This window comes from Acinonyx jubatus, chromosome A2, assembly GCF_027475565.1.
Source record: "Acinonyx jubatus isolate Ajub_Pintada_27869175 chromosome A2, VMU_Ajub_asm_v1.0, whole genome shotgun sequence".
In the NCBI taxonomy this organism is placed as follows: Eukaryota; Metazoa; Chordata; class Mammalia; order Carnivora; family Felidae; genus Acinonyx; species Acinonyx jubatus.
In genome coordinates this window covers 165,476,712-165,498,513 of record NC_069383.1, presented here as the reverse complement: position 1 = coordinate 165,498,513, position 21,802 = coordinate 165,476,712, and the positions used below count along the sequence as shown (strand labels likewise).

The following is a 21,802-nucleotide window of genomic DNA, read 5'->3' as shown; positions in this document are numbered from 1 at the left end:
GCTCGGGCCGGCGGCGGCGGCGGCGGCTCCGCTCCGCACTGCCCGGCGCCGCCTCGCCATGGACGCGCGCGGGGGCGGCGGGCGGCCCGGGGAGAGCCCGGGCGCGACCCCCGCGTCGGGGCCGCCGCCGCCGCCGCCGCCCGCGCCCCCCCAGCAGCAACCGCCGCCGCCGCCGCCGCCCGCGCCCCCCCCGGGCCCCGGGCCTGCGCCCCCCCAGCAGCCGGGCCGGGCCGAGGCGGCGCCCCCGGAGGCGACGGACGAGAGCGGCCCGCGGGCCCGGCTCCGCAGCCGCGACAGCTCGTGCGGCCGCCCGGGCACCCCGGGCGCGGCGAGCACCGCCAAGGGCAGCCCGAACGGCGAGTGCGGGCGCGGCGAGCCGCAGTGCAGCCCCGCGGCACCCGAGGGCCCGGCGCGGGGGTCCAAGGTGTCGTTCTCGTGCCGCGGGGCGGGCGCGGGGCCGGGGCCGGCGGATGAGGCGGGCAGCGAGGAGGCGGGCCCCGCGGGGGAGCCGCGCGGCAGCCAGGCCAGCTTCATGCAGCGGCAGTTCGGCGCGCTCCTGCAGCCCGGCGTCAACAAGTTCTCGCTGCGGATGTTCGGCAGCCAGAAGGCCGTGGAGCGCGAGCAGGAGCGCGTCAAGTCGGCGGGGGCCTGGATCATCCACCCGTACAGCGACTTCAGGTGTGGCCCCGGCGGGCGCCGAGGGGGGCGCCGTCCTTGGAGCACCTCGGGGAGGGCGGGGCTGCGCGCCCCGTGGGTGACCTCGGGGCCCCTCGGTGACCTCGGGCGCGTCCGAGACCCGCCCCGTGATGGCCTGGGCGCGCGAGGCTCCGCCCTGGGGCAGGGGTGGGGGTGGGGGGGCTCTGGGAAGCGCGCGCAGGCTCCCGCGGTGACCCCTGAGCGCCCCCTCCCACGCGCCCTGACATCCCCATCCCTGCGGGATGGGCGCGCGTCATGAGCCGCAGGACCAGGGTCTGAGCGCGGAGGGGCGGAGAGGACGAATAGAGGGGAACGTGGGCGCAGGGGAGGCGGCAGAGCGGAAGGAAGGAGGAAGGAAGGGCGCCCGGGAAGGACGTGCCTGGGAGAGGCCGGCGGAGAAGGGGTTAAGCGAACGTGGCTCGCTCCCAAGGTCTCCTCCACCTGCGCCCCACAGCTCAGGGAGGCGCGTTCCGGTCCGCGGGCCTGGGTATTGAGCGAGGAGAGGGCGCTGAGCGTGCTGGGGTCCCCAGGCTGTGTTCTCTGCGCCGCAGCAGCCGGAGCCACTGGGTGGCGTGCCCATGTGTCAGTGGGTGTGTAGACGTTGTCTGTGTTCAGGCGGTTGATAGGTGCAAAGGCTCAGAGCAAGGCCCAGCGCAGGGTCACGGCTGAGTATGTTTGTGGTTCTCGTTCCTGGGTGCGCGCCCTGTGGCCTGCAAGCGTGAAGCGTGCATATCACTGCAGGCTATGTGTGTGATGGGGAGCATGTGACTGCAGGGGGCGTGGGCCGAGCGATCTAGGGGGCAGGCGGGTCCCTAGGGGTGTGTGTGTGTGTGTGTGTGTGTGTGTGTGTGTGTGTGTGTGTGTGTGTGTGTGTGTGTGAAGTTAAGTGGCCGTCAGGGAGGTGTGACTTGGCACGCAGAGGGTCTCCACGGGGCCGAATCCCAGGGCGGGCGCGGCTTCAGCACCACGGACAGCGGCCCACGGCGCTCTCGGAACCGCGGGTTTCATCAAGCTCTGGGTCCTGCCCGGAGCCTGAGCCCCTCGCCCCCACCCGGGAACTTGTTCCGCGCTTGCTCCCGGATGTCCGGAGCTGGGAAAGGGGGCTGTGGGATTCTCCCCTGTTCTGACCCTTCCGCAGCTCCAGTGCTTGACAGCTGAGGAAACTGAGGCCCCAGGGGCACACAAGTCAGGGACAGAGACTGGGATTCCACCTGCCTACTCTTCAGACCTTCCCTGGGGGGTGAAGACACCCTTGACCAATGGCTTGAGTTCTGGGAGAGGCCACGGGTGGGGGGACCTGGGGTGTCCGAATGAGGTGCATCTGGATGGTCCTGACCTGCACAGGGGCTCCCCATTCCGTGCAGGTGGTCCAGGCTGGGAGAACTTGGGTCAGTGTTTCTGCTCACGTTCCAGCGACCTGGCCAGCTGGCTGGGAAGGGACATCAGGGACATGGTGGGGGGGGGCAGGGGAAGGTGCCTGCAGAAAGTAGCCATTGCCCTGGGTCTTCTCCAGCACGTCTGCCTGCAGCCAACCTCCCCCCCCCCCCCAACCACCTGCCCACTGCCGGCAGTGGGGGACCCTGAGCTTCCTCTTGGCTGCAGAAGGGGCGGCTTACAGCCTGAGGGGAGGGGATGCCAGGGGGAGGAGCTGGGCTTCCCCGTGCTTGTGCCACTTGGAGCATGGTCACCTGTGAGGATCTGGGCAGGCCACGTGGTCTGGGCTGGGCAGATAAGCTGTAAAATAGGGTTGAGCAAGCAGGGGGATGGGGACTAGGGGAGACACTGTCAAATTGAAAACAGGATATTTCCAATCTGGGATGCCGTGGGGCCTCTACAGCCCCCCATGTCTTAGTGGAGGGCTGATTCAGTATGGACACAGGCCCCAAGCTTCCTGGGGCTCCCTGGGCGGCCCAGGTGCCATGGCAGCGCCTTACTAATACTGATTCAGTCATGTCAGCTGTAAAGTGGGAAGGGCACAGAGAAGTTAAGTCACCTGCCCAAAGCTACACAATGAATCGGGGCAAATTGGGGGTTCGCACCTGGGCAGGCTGGTAGCCCAGCCTCTGGCCGCATCCCATCCAGACCGGGAAGACACGGGAAGGGAAAGGCTTGCTGGAGACTGTTTGAGATATCGGGGTACCCGAAGGCGGGCTGCAGATCACTGCTATGCTTCTGTGCGTGTGTGAGCTTTTGTGAAACTGCTCACGGAGCAAAAGGCGGAGGAGCCTTTCTGGGTCCGCTTTTCCACACTTGCCCCCTTGAAATATGACCCGACGGTGCCTGCGTCCACACACTGTGCAGGCTTTAAAGCGGAAAGAGATTCTGAGCTGCAGGCTCCCACGCCAGCCCCCACGCCTGCCCAAGACCAGGGTGTCTCCACCTCCCTGAGCTCTCGCTGTTGCTTGCCTGTGAAGTCCTTCCCGTGCCCATCGGCCCGGCCCCCACCTGGCACGGAGAACGGGACGACGGGTGTCCGCTGAACTGGAGCCGCCCTGGCACCGCCTCGTGCGCAAGCGGGCATACACCTTCCAGGGCGTGGGGTGCTTGTGGAGGCCTCGAGGAGGGGGAGCTCTTGCCACGTGGGAGTGGACAGAGGAAGGTGTCCGGGAGGAGAGAGCGTCCGGGGGAAAGGCCAGAAGGCAGCTAGCTGTCTGCAGAGGGCCCCGTGCTGCCTGCAGCTGGGCTCGCGTCCTCTCTGGGCCTCCCACCTTGGTTTCCCCAAACGTGAGAGGCGGTAGTGTGGGCAAACGGGGGTGTGTGACTTTCTATGCCATTCCGGCCCCTCCCCCTGCTTCCCTGGAACGACCAGCCTTGGCACACGCTGTCCCCTTCCCCACCCCTGCCCGCACCCCAGCTCTGACCCACTGCCGCCTTGTCTCACGGACGCGCTGCCGGCACACCCTGACGCGGCCATTTCCACTTCATGTTGCTGGCCTGCCTGCCCCTCAGCGCCTGCCGTGGGCCTGAGGGCCCGTGACATCCCTGTCACTTCTGGGGTCTCAGGTGTTTGCGAGCTCGCTGAGCTCACACAGGCGCTCCGTGGTGCCCGTCCCTGGGCTGCGATGGACCAGCCCAACCCCTTCTGAGGCTGTTTCTCCGCGCAGAAACCGGGCATGTGGGAGGCACCAGGGCCAGGACGGAGAAGCCCCGGGACCTGTTCCAGAGGGGCTCACAGGGGGCAGGGGTGGGGGGAGAGGGGGAGCAGGCGGAGAAACAGGTCCAAGGGACAGAGGGAACAGTTTGGGCTTGGGAGGCTTGGTGTTCCTTCTGGGCACCCTGAGGTCCGTGCCCAAATGGGAACAGGTGTCAGAACAAGAGTGCGAGGCAGGGGGGCAGCCACGGGGCCGGTGTGGAGGGCCACAGTCACAGCCGGCACCTCACGGAGTCCCCTCCCCTCCAAAAACACGAGAAAATAAGTACAGTTAATTCCTGTTCCTTTCACCTGGACCAGCACTGATTCCAGAGGGCAACAGGCCCCACGTGTGTGAAGCTCATGGGGGAACAGTGGGTGGGCAGGGGGACCCCAGCAAGGGTGGCCCCTGTGGGGCCCGGCTGGGACCTGCAGACACGACCATCACTCATTCTGGGTTGTTCTCCCCCACCGCCTCCTCATGTGGTTGTCACTCTGGTAACAGGCAGCCCCGGGGCCCGGGGGCCCGGGCAGGTCGGAAAGTTTGGGCGGGTGGCTTTCAACCTGCTCCTGTCTGTAAGTGCCTCTGAGGTCTGATCTGAGTCTCTGCCGCTGCTGCTGACTTTCCTGCACTGATCCCCAGATGTCTACCGCGGGGGGGCCCCGTGTGAGGGGAAGAGATGAGTCCTTTCCTGCCCCTCAGAGGCATTTAGACAAAGCCAGGACCAGTGGACGCTGACCTGTGTCTGTGTCACGTCCTCTGGGGTCCCCGGGGGACTGGGCCGGTGGAGGGGCTGGTCTGAAGAACCGGATGGGACTGGAGGCCCCTGTCTCCTACCCCAGATGGCCTGGCGGATCCGAGGGAGATCAGTGTGGGAGCACTGTCTGCAAATCCCCGCATTAACTCACGGGAATAAATCCTGCGTTATCCGGGGGGGGGGGGGGGGGGGGGGCGGGGGCAGGGGTGAGACAAGGGTTTCCCTGGCTCCAGACCCAGCACGGAGGCACATGGGGTGGGGACAGGGGACAAATCCACTTCCCCAGGTGAGGGTTGAGGTCCAGGGCCCACCTGGTGGAAGGAAGGAAGCTCCACGATCCATATGAAGGGTGAGAGGCCATCTGTGGCCGAGGTCCCCCTCCTCTCTCCAGGGGACTCCTGCCAGAATTTGGAATTTCTGGTCCCTGCTTTAAAAACCTCATGTCTCCAACCCCCTTGCTCCAACATCATGGGGACTGGGCCTCCTCAGACCAGACCCTGCTTCACTTTTCCCCGTCAAGAAGCCGGCCCCAAATCCAGCCACTACAGGCCATTCCATCTCCCTCCTGCCCCCTTCCTAACCTCCCCACTGCCAGCATGGGCCTCTCAAGGTACATTTGTCCGTCTTTCCCTCTCACTTACGGCCTCCCAAGGGCCTGCAGAACCCAGCTCCTGCCCTCAGCCATTTCCTTTCGTGCCTACTCCAGCACCAGGCCACCTGGCCAGCCTTGAGAGGGGGAAACCCCAGTGCAGCCACAGGACCTTTGCACTTGCTGCCTCCTCTGCGTGGGGCGCAGGGTCCCCTGAACTCTGTCAAGCAGCTACTTCTCCATTGTCTGCCCAAGTGCCATGCCCTCTGAGAAGCCCTCCCCACCCACTCTGAAGCATCCCACTCACTTATCTGTTGGTGTGGAATGTCTGTCTCCCCCACCCAGCCTGGGGCTCTGAGGGAGAGCTGGGTCTGTGTGGTCGCCAACTGTCCTCCCAGCCTGGCACACACCCTGCCCCCACAGCCTGCCCAGGCCCAGGCTCACCCAGGAATCCGCTGATCTTTCCGGGAGGTGTCTTCCTTTCCTAATCCCTGACACTCGACTCGGATTTGAAACTCCATAAGGGAGGGCTCCTGCCCGCCCTGGCCCTAATCCCTTCAGATTTGCCTGATTTGTAATTCCTGGACTGCTTCCTGCCAGGTTCTTAGTGCTGGGATCCTGCGGTGGGGTGGGGGGTGGCGGGCTGCCTTGGTTCAACAGCCCTTATCTGGCCTGGAAGTCTCTGCACCCGGGTTCTGTCCCTCAGCACTCGCCGTTCAGGGTGGGGGCCCCAGCTGAAGTCCCGTGCCCCTGTGGGTGCACGCGGGTACATCTGGGACAGGGCTCCAGGACCTTCTCCCAGCGGCAGGGCACTGGAGCCGAGACGTCCTGGGCCTGGGGGTCATGGCTGTCGAGCCCCGAGCTCCCTGGGAGACCCTGCATCGTCCCAGTGTCCCCGGGGCTGAGCCTGTGTCACTCAGCCAACAAGGCCGCTGCCCTCCCGGGGCTGTGCCGGAGACAGAACCGAGGGATCCGGGTGCTCCCACAGAAGCAGGGGCCCCTCTGGGGCCTCATTGTTATTTGTCGGGGAAGGTTTTTTTCTTTTAATGTTTATTTATTTATTTTGAGAGAGAGACAGAGAGACCGTGCGAGCAGGGAGGTGCAGAGAGAGAACAAATCCCAAGCAGGCTCCAAGCTGTCAGCCCCATGTGGGGCTCCATCTGACAAACCGTGAGATCATGACCTGAGCCAAAATCAAGAGTCGGACGCTTAGGGGCGTTTGGGTGGCTCAGTCGGTTAAGCGTCTGACTTTGGCTCAGGTCATGATCTCAGGGTTCGTGTGTTCGGGCCCCACGTCGGGCTCTGTGCTGACAGCTCAGTCTGGAGCCTGCTTCGGATTCTGTGACTCCCTCTCTCTCTCTCTCTTCCCTTCCCCCTGCTCATGCTCTGTCTCTCTCAAAAAATAAATAAACGTTAACAAATATATATATATATATATATATATATATACATACATACACATAGTGGGATGCTTAACCGACTGAGCCATGTTAGGGAAGATTTTAAAATATGGGATTTAATTACGGTCATTGAAGGCCCTGGGTAGCTGAAAGCTGACCGTGAGCCAGACCTCTGCTGGTTGCCTGGGGAGGCCCTTGTAGTCCCTGGGCCCCAGTCCTGCTGGGGTGGCCCACTGAGGGAGGGCTGCCAGGATTGGGCAGATGAGGCACTGAGGCTCAGAGGAGAATGGTTAGTCCCAGGCTGTGCGGCCCAGGAGGGAGGTCAGGGGAGGGGAAGGGGAGGGGCTTAGGGGGAGGACCGGGGTTCCTCTGTCCCCTGACCAGATCCTCTGCCCCAGTCCTTAGGTCCCCCTTGGTGGGTGTGTACAGCGCCCTCTTCCTCCTCCTGTCCCCTTCCAGGGGACCAGGGGGCTGGTGAGGACAAGGGTCAGGGCCTCGGGCCCCTTTTGGGGCATCCTGGTTGGAGCAGGTGGGGCACCCTAGTGATGGACCTGGGGATTGGGTCACTCTGCCCCAGAGCTGCTTCAGAGCCCCTGTCCAGCGCTCTGTCCTCTGTGGTCTGACTCCTCATTAGCCCAGGGGACACCACCCAACCTGGGAAGACAGCCCGGATAGAGCGACAGGACCAGGGATCGCTCCCCAGGGACCAGGGGCAGTGGACAGGGCTCCAGGCCTGCAGGAGGAAGGTTAGCCCTAGCCCTAAACAGGCGGGCAGTAGACAGAGGACAGGTCCTGAGGGCACCAGGCCTGGATCTCGGTTCTTTGCCCCCACTCCCTGGCGGGGCCACCTCTCTGGTCTGTCAGTGGGGAAGTGTGATGCTTGCTCCTACCCTCATCCCAGGAACAAAGGGAGAGAATGTCTGTGAAGAGTCACCTGTGAAGCCACCTTGAACTCTGGCCATTTAGATTGTTTCTAGACTCCCCCTGGGGGTTTCTAACCACCCCCATCCATGGTTTCTAGGTCCTCTGGCCTTCTCAGTTACTCTTTCCCTCTTGCTCTGTCCCAGGCGTGTGCCAGAAGTGGGGGAGGGGGCAGGGCAGGCCTCAGTTCAGAGAGGGTGAGGGGTGGGACTACAGTGGAAGCTCTGGGAGGGAGGGTGGGGGGCAGGGGCAGCAGGCAGGTGGGGGCCCTCATCCCGCGCCCCACACCTTGCCTAGATTCAGACAAAGGAGGTCCTGAATTTTTAGCAGCCATTCGATTTTGCCCTTAATACCCACCCCCAGGGCACTCAGTCCTTTTAGCTCTCAAGGTCTTCAGGTCTTTGCCCCCATCCCCAGGCCCTCCCATCACAGCCCAGCCGGGGCCTCACGACCACCACCGAGAGGAGGCTCCCGCTGCAGGTGTGGGTGGGACAGGCTCCTGGAGGGCCCTCACAGGCTGCCACTCCCCGGCCCCTTTCTCCCCGATGGAGAGAAGAGTGGGGGTCCCAGGGGCTGTGGGACTGGCGCACGGCCGCACCCACCAACAGCCCAGAGAACTGGGTGTCAGCCCGGGTCTGGCCGCTGCCACCGAGGTGTTAGACGTTGGGTGCCTTCCAGCCTTTGGCTCTCGAAGACTGAGCTACTGTGAACATCTTGGTACAAATTGCTTTTTAATTTTTCTCTCTTCCTCTTGGACAGTTTCCTTGGGATCACTTCCCCGAAGTGGAGGGCCTGGGCCAGCCGGCACACACGGGCTAACTGCTGCTCCCCGCAGCGCTGCCCAGAAAGGAGCTCCCAAAACACAGAGCTCACTGTGGCCAAGCCAGTCTGCAGCCTTCGGCTTTGCTTCAAGTTTTGTTTTTTTGTTTTTTTTTAAGTTTACTTATTTTGAGAGAACGAGCACATGTATTTCAGGCAGGCAGGGGCAGAGAGAGAGGAGAGAGAATCTTAAGCAGGCTCCTCGCTGAGCATGGGGCCCAAAGCGGGGCCCAGTCCCAGGACCCCAGGACCATAACCTGAGCCGAAATCAAGAGTTATGGATGCTCAACCGACTGAGCCACCCAGGCACCCCTGGGTCTTATGGCTTTTTTTAATTTATTTGTGCTAATTTGGGCGAACGCTGCGGCCCATGGACCCCTCCTCTGCCCCTCCAGCTGGCCAGCCAGCAGGAGGATCCAGGGAGCCGAAGCCTTTAGGGGCCTCTGGGGCCTGTCCCGCCCACAGGTGACAGAGCTTTCCCTAAGTGGATGTGGGGATGCCCACTGTGACCGGGAGGGCACTGGGCCCACGGCAGAGCCCTGCACAAACCTGTCTGGGAGAGTGACGACCTGGAGAGAGCTCACAGGGCTGATGCGATCCAGGGGTGGGCGTCTCTCTCTGCAGTACTCAGTAAGAGCAATTTCAAATAAGCGACTTTGTTCAAAACTCGAGACTCTCCTTTACCTGGATCTAGACAGGATGTGTGGACCCAGACCCCAGATCTGGGGCACCCGCTCATCACGGAGACCCCCAACCCATAGCCTCAGAGTTCTTTTTTTCTTTTATGTGACATAAAATTTGGCATTTAGTCATTTAAAAGTATACAATTGAACGGCATTAAGTACATTCACAATGTTGTGCAGCCATCACCACCATCCATATCCAGAACTTTCTCATCTTCCCTAAAAATCCCCAACCCCCCGAGCCCCCCTTCTGTCCGTGGATGAGCCTGTTCTGGACGTTTCACACACGCGGACTCACAGCCCACGCGGTCTGTTGTGTCGGGTTCCCTCCCTGAGCGTCGCATGTTCAGAGTTTGTCCGCGGGGGGGGGGGGGGGGGGGGGGGGCGCCTCGCGCCTGCTCGCGGCCGAGGGATGTGCGCGTGCGCGGGGAACACGGTCGTCTGTGGACGTGCGCGTGCGCGGTGGACACGCTCATCCGTGGATGTGCGCCTGCGTGGTGGATGCACCTGAGGGGTGTGCGCGTGAGCGGTGGCCACGTTGTGTGAATCTGCTCCCCCACCGAAGTTTCCACCTTTGGCTTTTGTGAATCCTGTTCCTGCGAACACGCATGCGCAGTTTTCCTTAGGTTCCTGTTTTCAGTTCATGGGGTTCACACCTAGGAGTGGAATTGATGGGTAAGACCATGATTCTATTTTTTTTTTTTTAAGCTTATTTATTTATTTTGAGAGACAGAGAGAGAGTCCCAGGCAGGCTCCTCGATGTTAGTGCAGAGCCCGACTAGAGGCTCGGTCTCATGAGCCGTAAGATCGTGACCTGAGCCAAAAGCAAGAGTCAGACACTCAACCGACTGAGCCACCCAGGCGCCCCGCTACTGTCTGGACTTTTGAGGACCTAACAGAACAGTTTTTCCTTGGAGTAGTTTTGATTTGCATTTTCTCGATCGCTGCTGTGCTGGGCATCTGTCCACGTGGCCCTTCTGAACCTGTATGTCCTCATGCTTTGTTCAGAACACCAAGCCCAGCCACCAGCAGATGTCCCTTGAGTGGACAGGCCTTTCCCTGGAACGTGCTTCCCAGGTGGAGTGTGGAATCGGCCTCAGGGACTTGGGAGTGGAATCCGCCAGTCAGCACTTTTTCAGGAGAATTTGTCACATGAAATGTCCTCTCTCAGCCTCTCCCAGCCACCCACCTCCAGCCTGGGGGGCCTAGGCCTCTTTCCCCCTGCCTCCCGCCCCCCGGGGTGCTGCCTGAGATGGAAGTTGGGCCAGGAACCCCTTCTGGTGCCTCACTTGAAGCCCTGCTACTCAGGACAGTGTGCGCCCTGCATGCCCCGCCCCCATCCCGCACCCCAGACCCTGTTGTCCCCCACTGTGCTTGCCCCCCCTTGCATGCCCACCGCCCCTTCCTCCAAAGCCCCCTACTCCCTGCCACCCCAGCTCCTCCTTGCTTGTCTCTCCTTTTCTTTCTCATACGGAATAGTTTTTTGGACACTGACCCTGTGTCTTGCACATTGAACTTTTTTGGTCATGGGAAAGTTTTAACCAATTTGGGGGGCACCTTTTGGGCTCTGCCAGGTCTCCTGCTTTTTTTTTTTTTGTTTTGTTTAATTAAAAAAATATTTATTTTTGAGAGAGAGAGACAGCACGCAAGCAAGGGAGGGGCAGAGAGAGGGAGACACAGAATCCCAAGCAGGCTCCAGGCTCTGAGCTGTCAGCACACAAACTGATGGGGGGCCTGAACTCACGAACTGGGAGATGGTGACCTAAGCCCAAGTGGGAAGCTCCACCAACTGAGCCACTCACGCGCCCCTCTCCAGTTTCTTTAAGGAGGGAAGGTCGTGGGCCGGCTAGAGGAACCCAGGCTGTGGGGGCCCAGCGGGCAGTGGGGGTCATCAGGGGGTGGGAGGGCTTCCTGGAGTTGGGGTACACACTGTGATTCGAGGCCCAAGTCTTAGCTTGGAGGAGGCGAGATCCGGGCTGGCCCTCGAAGGCGTGTGTGTGCTTGCTCGCGCCGCGGTGGGGACAGCGTGCCCCGCAGCTGCGTGCCGCGTGGGCCAAGGCCTGGCGGCGTGACGGCCCACGCTTCACCCCCAGGTTCTACTGGGACTTCACCATGTTGCTCTTCATGGTGGGAAACCTCATCATCATACCTGTGGGCATCACCTTCTTCAAGGATGAGACCACCGCCCCTTGGATCGTGTTCAACGTGGTCTCGGACACGTTCTTCCTCATGGACCTGGTGCTGAACTTCCGCACGGGCATCGTGATCGAGGACAACACGGAGATCATCCTGGACCCCGAGAAGATCAAGAAGAAGTACCTGCGCACGTGGTTCGTGGTGGACTTCGTGTCTTCCATCCCCGTGGACTACATCTTCCTCATCGTGGAGAAGGGCATCGACTCCGAGGTCTACAAGACGGCGCGCGCGCTGCGCATCGTGCGCTTCACCAAGATCCTCAGTCTCCTGCGGCTGCTGCGTCTGTCGCGCCTCATCCGCTACATCCACCAGTGGGAGGAGGTGAGCGCCGGGCCCGCGGGCAGGTGCTGCGGGCAGGTGCGGGCAGGGGAGGCTCGGGGAGGGGCTGCGAGGGGCAGGGTCATGGGGGCTGAAGGCGGGGCCCTCCACGCATTCGCGCGCCCCCCCCCCCCACTTCATTCTGCCCTGTAAAGGGGGGATCCCGCCCCCACTGGCGGTAGTGAAAACAGGCCCAGAGGAGCGAGGTCACGCCCCCTCTGCCCCGAATGAGCCGCTTCTGGACTGTCCTCCAGCCCGCTGCCGGCAATATCGCCCCCAGTTTCTGGGGCCGCGGCAAGGCTCCGAGGGGGCGGCAGCGGGTGGGGACGAGGTGGGAGGGGACCTGGGCCACGCGCTCTCGTCAACCCGGAGGTCAACGGGCTGGGGGGTGGGGTTAGAGCTTGCGGTGAGGCGGGGACGCCCGTCGCAGGTCTCAGGGGCTGGGGGTCCGGGCCCGGGGGCATCTTCCTCCCACTGCCCTGGTGGGTGAGAGGCGGCGGGCGGGGGACCCTCACGCCCCGCCCCGCCCGCAGATCTTCCACATGACCTATGACCTGGCGAGCGCGGTCATGCGCATCTGCAACCTCATCAGCATGATGCTGCTGCTGTGTCACTGGGACGGCTGCCTGCAGTTCCTGGTGCCCATGCTGCAGGACTTCCCGCGGAACTGCTGGGTCTCCATCAACGGCATGGTGGTGAGCGTCCGGCCCACCGTGGCGCGCAGTCCCCGGACCCCGCCCACCCCAGTGCCCGCCTCAGGTGCACGCAGTGTCCGGCACACCCCCTCCCCAGTGACCGCCTGGGTGCTCTGGTGACTTTGAGACCTTCAGACCCCAACCGCTGAGAGGCGGTTTGTTGACCAGAGTGCCTAGGACAGCTTCTGGCACCACAGATAATGTCACCAACGTTTCCTCTGTGTCCACTGTTTACTTACATACACTATGTCGAAGAGGGCTTGTGGTACCCTAACCCTGAAGTAGGAAAGCAGTATCTTGGGCCGGAAGAGATAAGAACCCACCGAGGGAGGGCACAAGCACCCGTGTGGATTCCTGGCTGAGACGCTGACCATTAACAAGGGCGAGTCTCGGGGCCGGACGTGGGCCTAGATGGCAGGATGGGCGGGTGGGGCCCCTGAGGTCAAGGGACTCCCTGGGGTGGCGACCGCAGGCCCACCTGCCCCTCGTGGCTTTGCAGAACCACTCGTGGAGCGAGCTCTACTCCTTCGCGCTCTTCAAGGCCATGAGCCACATGCTGTGCATCGGGTACGGGCGGCAGGCCCCCGAGAGCATGACCGACATCTGGCTGACCATGCTGAGCATGATCGTGGGCGCCACGTGCTACGCCATGTTCATCGGCCACGCCACCGCCCTCATCCAGTCGCTGGACTCCTCTCGGCGCCAGTACCAGGAGAAGGTCTGAGGGCAGGCAGAGTCTGGAGGTCTGGGGAGCCCACCCTGCTGTCCCCCAGCTCCCTGTGTCGTGCCTAGGACAGGGGCCGGCAGGGAATGTGGGGGCTGAGGACCCTAGAGGGGTCCGTGGCTGCGATTAGGGGGAGTTAGAAGGTCCCCAAGACAGTGAGGAAGCTCGGGGCCCTTTAGGAGGAGGGCAGTCCGGAGCCTGGGTGGGAGACATGGTGGGAAGGGTTGAGGGGGACACAAGCTGAGGATAGGGTGGGAGCTGCGGTGGGCGGGGGGGGGGGGAGGTCCCAACGGAGCAAGGCCAGTCCATGGCGCATCAGGGAGCCCCTGGGGGCTGTTTAGGAGGCGGGGCTCACCCCAGGGGTCTCTGGGCCAGCGTGGGTGAGGCCAGAGCAGGGAAGCACAGAGAGGAGTCCAGGAATCCTGGGGTCGCTTGAGGACGTGCTGGGTGACTGAACCCACGGAGGAGGCTCCTGGGGGAGCAAAAGGATGTCTGGCCCCTCGGACCTGGCCTCTGGGCGGGGGCAGCCCCCCTCTGGGCGGGTGGCGCCAGGGCCCCCGGAGGGGGGCAGGAGGGGCCAAGGGGAGTGGGCAGAGGCCCCGTGTGCTGGCCCTTTCTCGAGTTCTGCCTCGAGCTGCACCCTGCCTCAGTGTCCCCCTTCAATGCCGAGGTGTGCTCGGCTCTCCGGGACACAGCCCCGTCCATCCTGCACTGCTGCCTAGTGGCCGGTCCTGGCTGGGCAGCTGCGAGCGCCCCCCCAGCCCCACGGCAGCACCGGCTGGGTCGGCCGGGTCAGCTGGGCCTGGTGCCAGGCGCCCCGGCTGTCCGGAAGCCACGGGTCTCACACCCAAACATGAGCTGGTGCTGCCACCCGCCTGGCATCACGGGTTCCGCTGAGCTCAGGGCAGCTGTGTCCGGGTGGGGCCGGGGCGGAAACGGGGCTGGGGGCACCCTGGGAGCACCATCCTGGGGACAGCAGGGCCTGGCACCCGTCTAGTGCCCACAGCCCCGCCCTGCTCAGGAGGGGCTGAGCCGGTGGTTTCTGGAAAGCTCTCTGGGGAGGGGAGGCAGGGCCACTGACCGATTTGGGAGCCTCTGGGATGGGCTCCGGCATCCTGGGGGACCTGGGGAGTCTGGCCCAGCCCACTGTGAGGGCCTAGAGCCAAGCTGACCCCCCACTTCTCGGGGGGGGGGGTTCCCAGATAAAATCCAGGACACAAAGAGTAACTTGCCTTCGCATAAGCATGTGCCAAATATTGCACGGGTACCGTTAAGTATTTTTGCTGTTTATTTGAAATTCAGATTTAACTGGGCACCTCGTGTTGCCGTTGTTGAAGCTGGCAGGCGTGTCTGGGCTGCAGCAGGGGCCCCCGGAGGTGGCAGCCGCTGACCCGGGTCCCCCCTCCCCCCACTCACACAGTACAAGCAGGTGGAGCAGTACATGTCCTTCCACAAGCTGCCCGCCGACTTCCGCCAGAAGATCCACGACTACTACGAGCACCGCTACCAGGGCAAGATGTTCGACGAGGACAGCATCCTGGGAGAGCTCAACGGGCCTCTGCGGGAGGTGAGGCCGGGCCACGGGGCTGTCCCTGCTGCCAGGCCCTCCTTCCTGGGGTTGACCGGGGTGGGGGGGGGGGGGGCCTGGCCCGGCTGCAGCTAGACGTGTCCTCAAGCTCTGACCCTCAGCAGGTGCCCCTCTGTGAGTCTCCACGTGCTGCACCCTCACGATGCCCCTCGGCACCCCAGACCCCGCTTCTGCAGAAGTCCTGGGTCCCCCACAGCCACTGCCTGATTCCCCTTACCCCGTTTGGGGTCCGAGCTGGACGGAGGGGAGGCGGCCTGGAGCTGGCGAGCCCAGGGTGGTGGTCGGGCTTCGCTAAGCACAGGAGCCCTGCCGAGCACCAGCTTTGGGCGCCGGCTCTGCCGGGACAGCCCGTGTGACCTCTGGTGAAGTTCCTGGGGCAGCTGTAATCAGTTCCCGCCAGCTGGGCGGCTTCACACCCCAGAGATGTGTTCTTTCACATTCTGGAGCCTAGAAATCCGAGATCCAGGTGTGGCGGGGCCACGCCCCCTCCAGGGGCTCCGGGAGGGGGGTCCTTCCTGCCTCTCCCGGCTCCTGGTGGGAGTCCTCGGTGTCCCTCGGCTTGTGGACACCTCTCCCCGATCTCTGCCTCTGCCGTTACATGGCCTCCTTCCCTGTGTCCCCCCCCCCTCTCTTTTTTTTTAATGTTTATTTTTTGAGAGAGAGTGTGAGCAGGGGCGGGGCAGAGAGGGGGACAGAGGATCTGAAGCGGGCTCTGCGCTGACAGCAAGAGAGCCCATGTGGGGCTCGAACCCACAAACCATGAGATCAAGAGTCTCATGCTCTACCCACTGAGCCAGCCAGGCGCCCCACAACGAAGTAGCTCTTAGTGTATTTAGAATTGTGCGGCATTACCCCCGTCTAACCCACAGCACCCTTGAACCCCAGGACACCGCTGGCGGCTAGTCGTCACTCCCCATGCCACCCCCCAGCTCCTGGCAAGCCGTGTTTGATCACTGTTTGCTCACACGGTTCCAAAGTCACATTTACAGAAACACGTACATCCAGACAATCTCTGGCTCCCGTCCTGACTTCCTCCTGCCACATCTGCCATTTCCTTCTTCGGTGCAAAACCAAGGCGTGGCCACCGCTCTCAGCTGCCTTCACTGGACCCTTCCGGCTGTGGGGGCCTCCAGGCACTGAGGCCCCAGGGTCCGCCCTCCTCTTGCCCCTGAGTTTCTGGCATGCACCTCTGGAGTTTTGCTCATGTATTTGGGACGGGGCTGAGGGGTGAGGGGAGGGTCCAGTCCCTCTGGGCAGCCAGCAGCGCTGTGAGGCACCCAGCCCCCAATGCACACGTGAGAGGGGCGTCTGGGCTCTTTATGTGATGAAAGGCCGTTTTGTGTTTCTCCTTCTGTGAACCGGCCATAGGTTGCGTTTGTATTTCTACAGAATTTTTTATCCTTTTGTCATCTTACAAATCCTTTATGTGTGGAGGACTTCATGTGATGCAAATCTGCACCCCAGTGGCTTTTAACTTTGCTTATTGAGTGTGTGTGTGTCTGTGTGTGTGTTTTGCCATGCGGGATTTTCATGCTCTATGAGTGCTTGCTGTACACAGCAGGTGTTAAATGTGTGCCTGCTGCACAGAGTGGGTGTGCAGTGGTCAGTGTCTATCTTCTGTACACAGCAGGCGCTCTGTGTGCTTCCTCCACACACTAGGTACTCAGTACCTAATTGCTGCACAGAGTAGGTGTTGAATACCTACTCTCTGTATACAGTAGGTGCACAGTACATACGTGCCGACATCGTAGGCCCCAATACCTGGCTCCTGTCAACAGCAGGTGCACAGTACATGCTTGCTGTGCCACCCAACTGTGGGGGTTCACCCACACTTCCTTATAGCACTTCTGTAGTTCTGCTTGTTGGGCTCATCCTGGACTATCCCGTGGGGACGGGATGCGGGTTCACCTTCTGCTCTCGGGCTGAGACGTCTGGTTTGGCCTCGGAAGTTGTGGGGCAACCCTCAACTCGCTGCGTCGTGCTTGGGAACGTTTCTGGCTTCCCGGTGTCTCCCGCCGGCCCGCCTGCTCTGTGTGCCAAGCCCACACGGAGTCTGGAGGCTGCACAGCGTGTTTCAGTGTGCTGGGGGGTCAGTCGCCCCTTCTGCTCTTCGGCACGAGCAGGCTTCCCTGCGATTTTTGCTCATTTGTTCTGAACGGCCTTGCGTAGCTTCAATAATTAACAAGCAAACCTGATGGTGCTTTCTTTGGGAGCACGTTACGTGTGTGGATGAATAGGGAGAACAGTCATCTTTCGTCCCCGTGACGGTGACGAGCTCTGCCTAATGACCGTGTGTTCAGCCTCCCCCCGTGCCTTTCGGGGGGCTCTCCAAGCTCCCCTCATACAGGTCCGGACATTTCTTGACCTCGTGCCGTGCTTTTACTTTGCTCTCTGTGCTGGTGTCAACGGGGTCTTCCCATGTGTTGTGTCTTCTTCCGAGTGGTTTTTGTTTGTATACGTAAAAGCTATTGAGTTTCCTTTTAAGGTTAAGCTTCCCTTTTTATTGAAATGTATCTTACAGAAAAAGTGCCCACGTCGTGAGGGCACACTGGACCGATGAGAGCGACACCCTCGTGTACCCACTGCTTGGATTGAATGTGGAACATTTCCACCCCTCTCAGAGGTTCCTTGCCGGGGGTGACCATCACCCTGGTCTCTGCCACCACTGATTCATTTTACAGTTCTTGGGTTTTTATGTTGATTTTTCTAATCGCTTGCTATTTTGACTCTTAATGTTGTAGTCGTACATGGAGTCTTTTGGATCTTCCAGGTCCGTCATATTAAAAGAGTAAAGAGATTTAGTGTCACTGTTTCTTTCCCAGTTCTCATGTCTCCGATTGCCGTTTTCTTGTCTAATTGCACTGGCCAGCATTGCTAATACAGCGTTAAATGGCAGGGTATCACTGCACATTTTTTTCTTGCTCTTGCCCCTGGCGGCAAAACCCTTCGATGTCTGCCCTGTAAGTAAGACGCCGGCTTTCAGCCCGAGTATTTGAAACTCCTTTCATGGGGCGCCTGGGTGGCTCAGTCGGTTAAGCGTCCGACTTCAACTCAGGTCACGATCTCGCGGTCCGTGAGTTCAAGCCCCGTGTCGGGCTCTGGGCTGATGGCTCAGAGCCTGGAGCCTGCTTCGGATTCTGTGTCTCCCTCTCTCTCTCTGCCCCTCCCCCATTCATGCTCTGTCTCTTTCTGTCTCAGAAATAAATAAACGTTAAAAAAAAAATTAAAACTCCTTTCATAGATGAAGAAACTGCGGGTCTGCAGGAGAGGCAGCCCCTAAGGGAGGGCGAGACCGAAACAAAAACCTGTGCCCTGTGTCACCCCCTGCTTCCTGCCCCTACAGGAGATCGTCAACTTCAACTGCCGGAAGCTGGTGGCCTCAATGCCACTGTTTGCCAACGCCGACCCCAACTTTGTCACGGCCATGCTGACCAAACTCAAATTCGAGGTCTTCCAGCCCGGTGACTACATCATCCGAGAAGGCACCATCGGCAAGAAGATGTACTTCATCCAGCACGGTGTGGTCAGCGTGCTCACCAAGGGCAACAAGGAGATGAAGCTCTCTGATGGCTCCTATTTTGGGGGTGAGCCGGGGACCAGGGGCTGGTGAGAGCTGGACCCCCTTCCTGGGTTAGGCGGGGAGCCTGGGCAGGCGGGGAGCCTGCAGGGGTGATGCCGTGGGCGTCAGGAAGGACCTGCGGAAGGGCCCTACTAGCAGAGGGGAGGAGGCGGGACTGAGCCCAGCGGCTGTGCGACCCCCGTGGGGCGGGGCTGGATGGGGGCCGGCGGGTGTGGCCCGGAAGCTGAGGTCGTCTCCCTCGGCCGCGCGCGCGCAGAGATCTGCCTGCTGACGCGGGGCCGGCGCACGGCCAGCGTGCGCGCCGACACCTACTGCCGCCTCTACTCGCTGAGCGTGGACCACTTCAACGAGGTGCTGGAGGAGTACCCCATGATGCGGCGGGCCTTCGAGACTGTCGCCATCGACCGCCTGGACCGCATCGGTGAGGGGGCTGCTCGGGGCGGGGCGGGGCGGGGCGGCGCGGCGGGGCATCCGGCAAGATAAGGTGGTGTGTCCCAGCTGACCGCAAGTCCCCTGTAGTCCCCAGACCAGACTCTCTGACCTGCTTTGTCCCTTGGCCATAGTCCCGGTTCCCCAGGAAAGAGCAAATGCAGAGTGTTTCCAGTGGTGCACAACTTCTGCTCACTTGGCAGAGATTTGTGTGGCACCTGCAGCGTGCCAGGAGGTGTGGACGCTGGACCAAGAGGCTGGCTCGGAGGCCACCCTCGGGCTTACGTCACAGAGGAGGGGGTGGGGGTGGCAGGGCTTCTGCACGATGCTGAGTAGAGGCCAGGCTGAGTAGCTGTTGCCAGGTAGAAAGGGACAAAGTACATTCTAGGAGTGAACACAGCATGTGCAAAGAAAGGCCTGGCCGGGGGGGGGGGGGGGGGGGGAAGGAGGCCTGGAGCCCAGGGAGCTGGAGAAGCTGGGAGGTCGGGGAGGCAGGCAGGGACCAGGTACACGGGACCTACTGGGCTGCGGATGGGAGTTTGGACTGGGAGCAGTAGGGAGCCATGGATGATTCCGGGCAGGGGAGGGTAGCATACAGGAGAGAGATGGCGGCCTGGCCTCAGGTGTAGGGAGAGTCAGAGGGTAACCTCGGCAACGGTCGGGAGGTGGGGCCCTCAGCACTTGCGGCTGACTAGACATGGGAGTCAGAGAGGTGGTGGCCCCTGGTGCTATTTTTGGAAGTGAAGACAAGTGGGAAAGGACTGGGTGGAATGCAGCGGTGTTAGAGGAAAGACTTCCCAGCATACAGAAAGCATTCAATTCATGTTTGCATACAACAGGCACTCAACAGTGTGCTCTATACATAGGTGCTCAGCATATCCGTGAGTGGCAGGTGCTTAGAGGTGTTTGCGATACACAGTAGGCTCTCGACATACGCTTGCTCCACACGGTGCGCACTTAGCACCCGGGCTGCGTACAGGCGAGTGTTCTAGGTGTGTTGCTGTATACTGCAGGTACTCAATACACGGATCACTGTACGTAGGAGGTACATTGCATGCTCGCTACGGTGTCTCATACCTGCTTTGTGTACACAGCAGGCACTTTAAGTGCTTGCTGTACACTGTGGGTGTGCAATATGTGTCTCCTGTATGCAAGAAGTGCCCCGGGCATGCTGGAGGTATACAGTAGGTGTCTCATGCCTGCTTTGTCTATGCAGTAGGTGCTCTAATGTGCTTGCTACGCACAAGTGCTTGATTAATACTGTATACAGAAGGTACTCCATACCTGCCTGTTACATACAGCAGCAGGTCATGCGTGCTTATTGTACACAGTAGGTGCTCAGTTTTGCTGGCTACACTACACACAGAAGACACTTGGTATCTATTTGCTATAGGCAGGAGGGGCTCCGTGCACGCTTGCTGTGTGGAGTGCTTACTTGTACGCCACGGTTTCTTCACGAGTGTGCCAGCTATATGTCGTAGGTGTCCGACACCTGCCCGCTGCTCTACGCTGCACGGTCTCCGTGCGCTTGCTCTATACAGCAGGTGCTCCATACATGCCTGTCGTGCACAGCGGGCGCTCAGATTCTGGCCTAAGATGTGCAAAAGGTGCTCGGTGCGTGTCAGCTACAGCAGGTAGGTAGGTGCGAGCGGGGCGTGGTGCACACTGGCTGTGCCGAGTAGGCGCTGACAGCCTGACGCAGTGCACGCAGCGGTGTGCGCCCTGAATGGACAGAACAGGTGCCCAGTACCCGCGGACCCACTGCGGGAGGCGCCCCGCGGATGCACACACCCCAGGGCTGCAGGCCCCTGACGCCCCTGCCCCGCCCCCAGGCAAGAAGAACTCCATCCTGCTGCACAAGGTCCAACACGATCTCAACTCGGGCGTGTTCAACAACCAGGAGAACGCCATCATCCAAGAGATCGTCAAATACGACCGCGAGATGGTGCAGCAGGCAGAGCTGGGCCAGCGCGTGGGCCTCTTCCCGCCGCCGCCGCCGCCGCAGGTCACCTCGGCCATCGCCACGCTGCAGCAGGCCGTGGCCATGAGCTTCTGCCCCCAGGTGGCGCGCCCGCTCGTGGGGCCGCTGGCCCTTGGCTCGCCACGCCTCGTGCGCCGCCCGCCCCCGGGGCCCGCGCCCTCCGCCGCCGCCGCCTCGCCGGGACCCGCGCCCGCCGCAAGTCCCCCGGGCGCGCCCGCCAGCCCCCGGGCGCCTCGGACCTCGCCCTACGGCGGCGCGCCCGGCTCCCCCGCCGCACCCCGCGCCGGGCCCGCGCTGCCCGCGCGCCGCCTGAGCCGCGCCTCGCGCCCGCTGTCGGCCTCGCAGCCGTCGCTGCCCCACGGCGCGCCCGGCCCGGGCCCCGCGGCCTCCGCGCGTCCGGCCAGCAGCTCCACGCCGCGCTTGGGGCCGACGCCCGCCACCCGAGCCGCCGCGCCCAGCCCGGACCGCAGGGACTCGGCCTCGCCCGGCGCCGCCGGCGGCCTCGACCCCCTGGACTCCGCGCGCTCGCGCCTCTCGTCCAACTTGTGACCTTCGCCGTGCCGCCCCGCGGGCCCAGGCGGGCCGGGGGCGGGGCCGTCATCCACACCAAAGCCATGCCATCGCGCGCTGCCCCGGCCGTCGTCGGCCGCCCGCCCCAGAAGCCATAGAGGAGTCCTAGGTAGTTGTAGTCGGACGGGCGGGCCGGGGCGGCGCGGCAGCCCCCTCCGAGCCCCCGCCGTGCCCTTCATCGCCCTGCGCCCACCCACATCGTCCTTGCCCCCGGCGGCGGCCTCGCCTGAGTGCGTGCGAGGGGGCCCCCCCTTCACCTCGGTGCCTCAGTTCCCCCAACTGTGAAGCGGGGACGGGGACGGCCCCGTGGCCGAAAGGAGATGGCTGTGGAGTCCTGCCCGCCCCCACCCTCGTAGGTGGCCCGTCCGATGAGGATTCTGTTTTTTAAGTGCAATACTTGGCCCGCCGGCTTCCCGCTGCCCCCATCGCGCTCACGCAATAACCGGCCCGGCCCCCCCACCCCACCCTCTCCCCGACCCCGTCCGCGCGCGCGCGCGGCCCGCGGTGACCTCCCCCCCCCCCCCCGGAGCGGGCACACCCCGCCCCCTCCGGCGCCCAGGGGCGGGCAGTCCTGGCTGCGCCCGGGCGCGGGGGTCGGAGGTGAGGCCGGGCCGCCGCCGTGATGAATGTACCGACGGGCCGAGGCAGCAGCGCCCACACCGCGCTCCACGCCCCTAACCCCCACACCCCCATTCCGCGCAATAAACGACAGCATTGGCGTCCAG

General features: G+C 62.4%; 1 protein-coding gene across 1 annotated transcript; it reads left to right on the top strand.

Annotated features, from left to right (window-relative positions):
- Positions 1-58: 58 nt before the first annotated feature.
- HCN2 (hyperpolarization activated cyclic nucleotide gated potassium and sodium channel 2) lies at positions 59-21,801 on the top strand. Its single transcript, XM_053220271.1, has 8 exons — positions 59-678; positions 11,090-11,513; positions 12,044-12,205; positions 12,705-12,923; positions 14,350-14,496; positions 17,861-18,101; positions 18,354-18,518; positions 20,359-21,801. Exons 1-8 carry the CDS (start codon positions 59-61, stop codon positions 21,054-21,056), a joined length of 2,676 nt encoding a protein of 891 aa, XP_053076246.1. The 3' UTR covers positions 21,057-21,801.
- Position 21,802: the final 1 nt, after the last annotated feature.

What these genes read in the sequence shown, in the direction of transcription:
- HCN2 (XM_053220271.1), top strand. Translation starts at nt 59, where the DNA reads ATGGACGCGCGCGGGGGCGGCGGGCGGCCCGGGGAGAGCCCGGGCGCG. An exon ending in GGCGCCAGTACCAGGAGAAG is followed by an intron (nt 12,924 to 14,349) that starts GTCTGAGGGCAG and finishes CCACTCACACAG; the next exon opens with TACAAGCAGGTGGAGCAGTA. An exon ending in TGATGGCTCCTATTTTGGGG is followed by an intron (nt 18,102 to 18,353) that starts GTGAGCCGGGGA and finishes GCGCGCGCGCAG; the next exon opens with AGATCTGCCTGCTGACGCGG.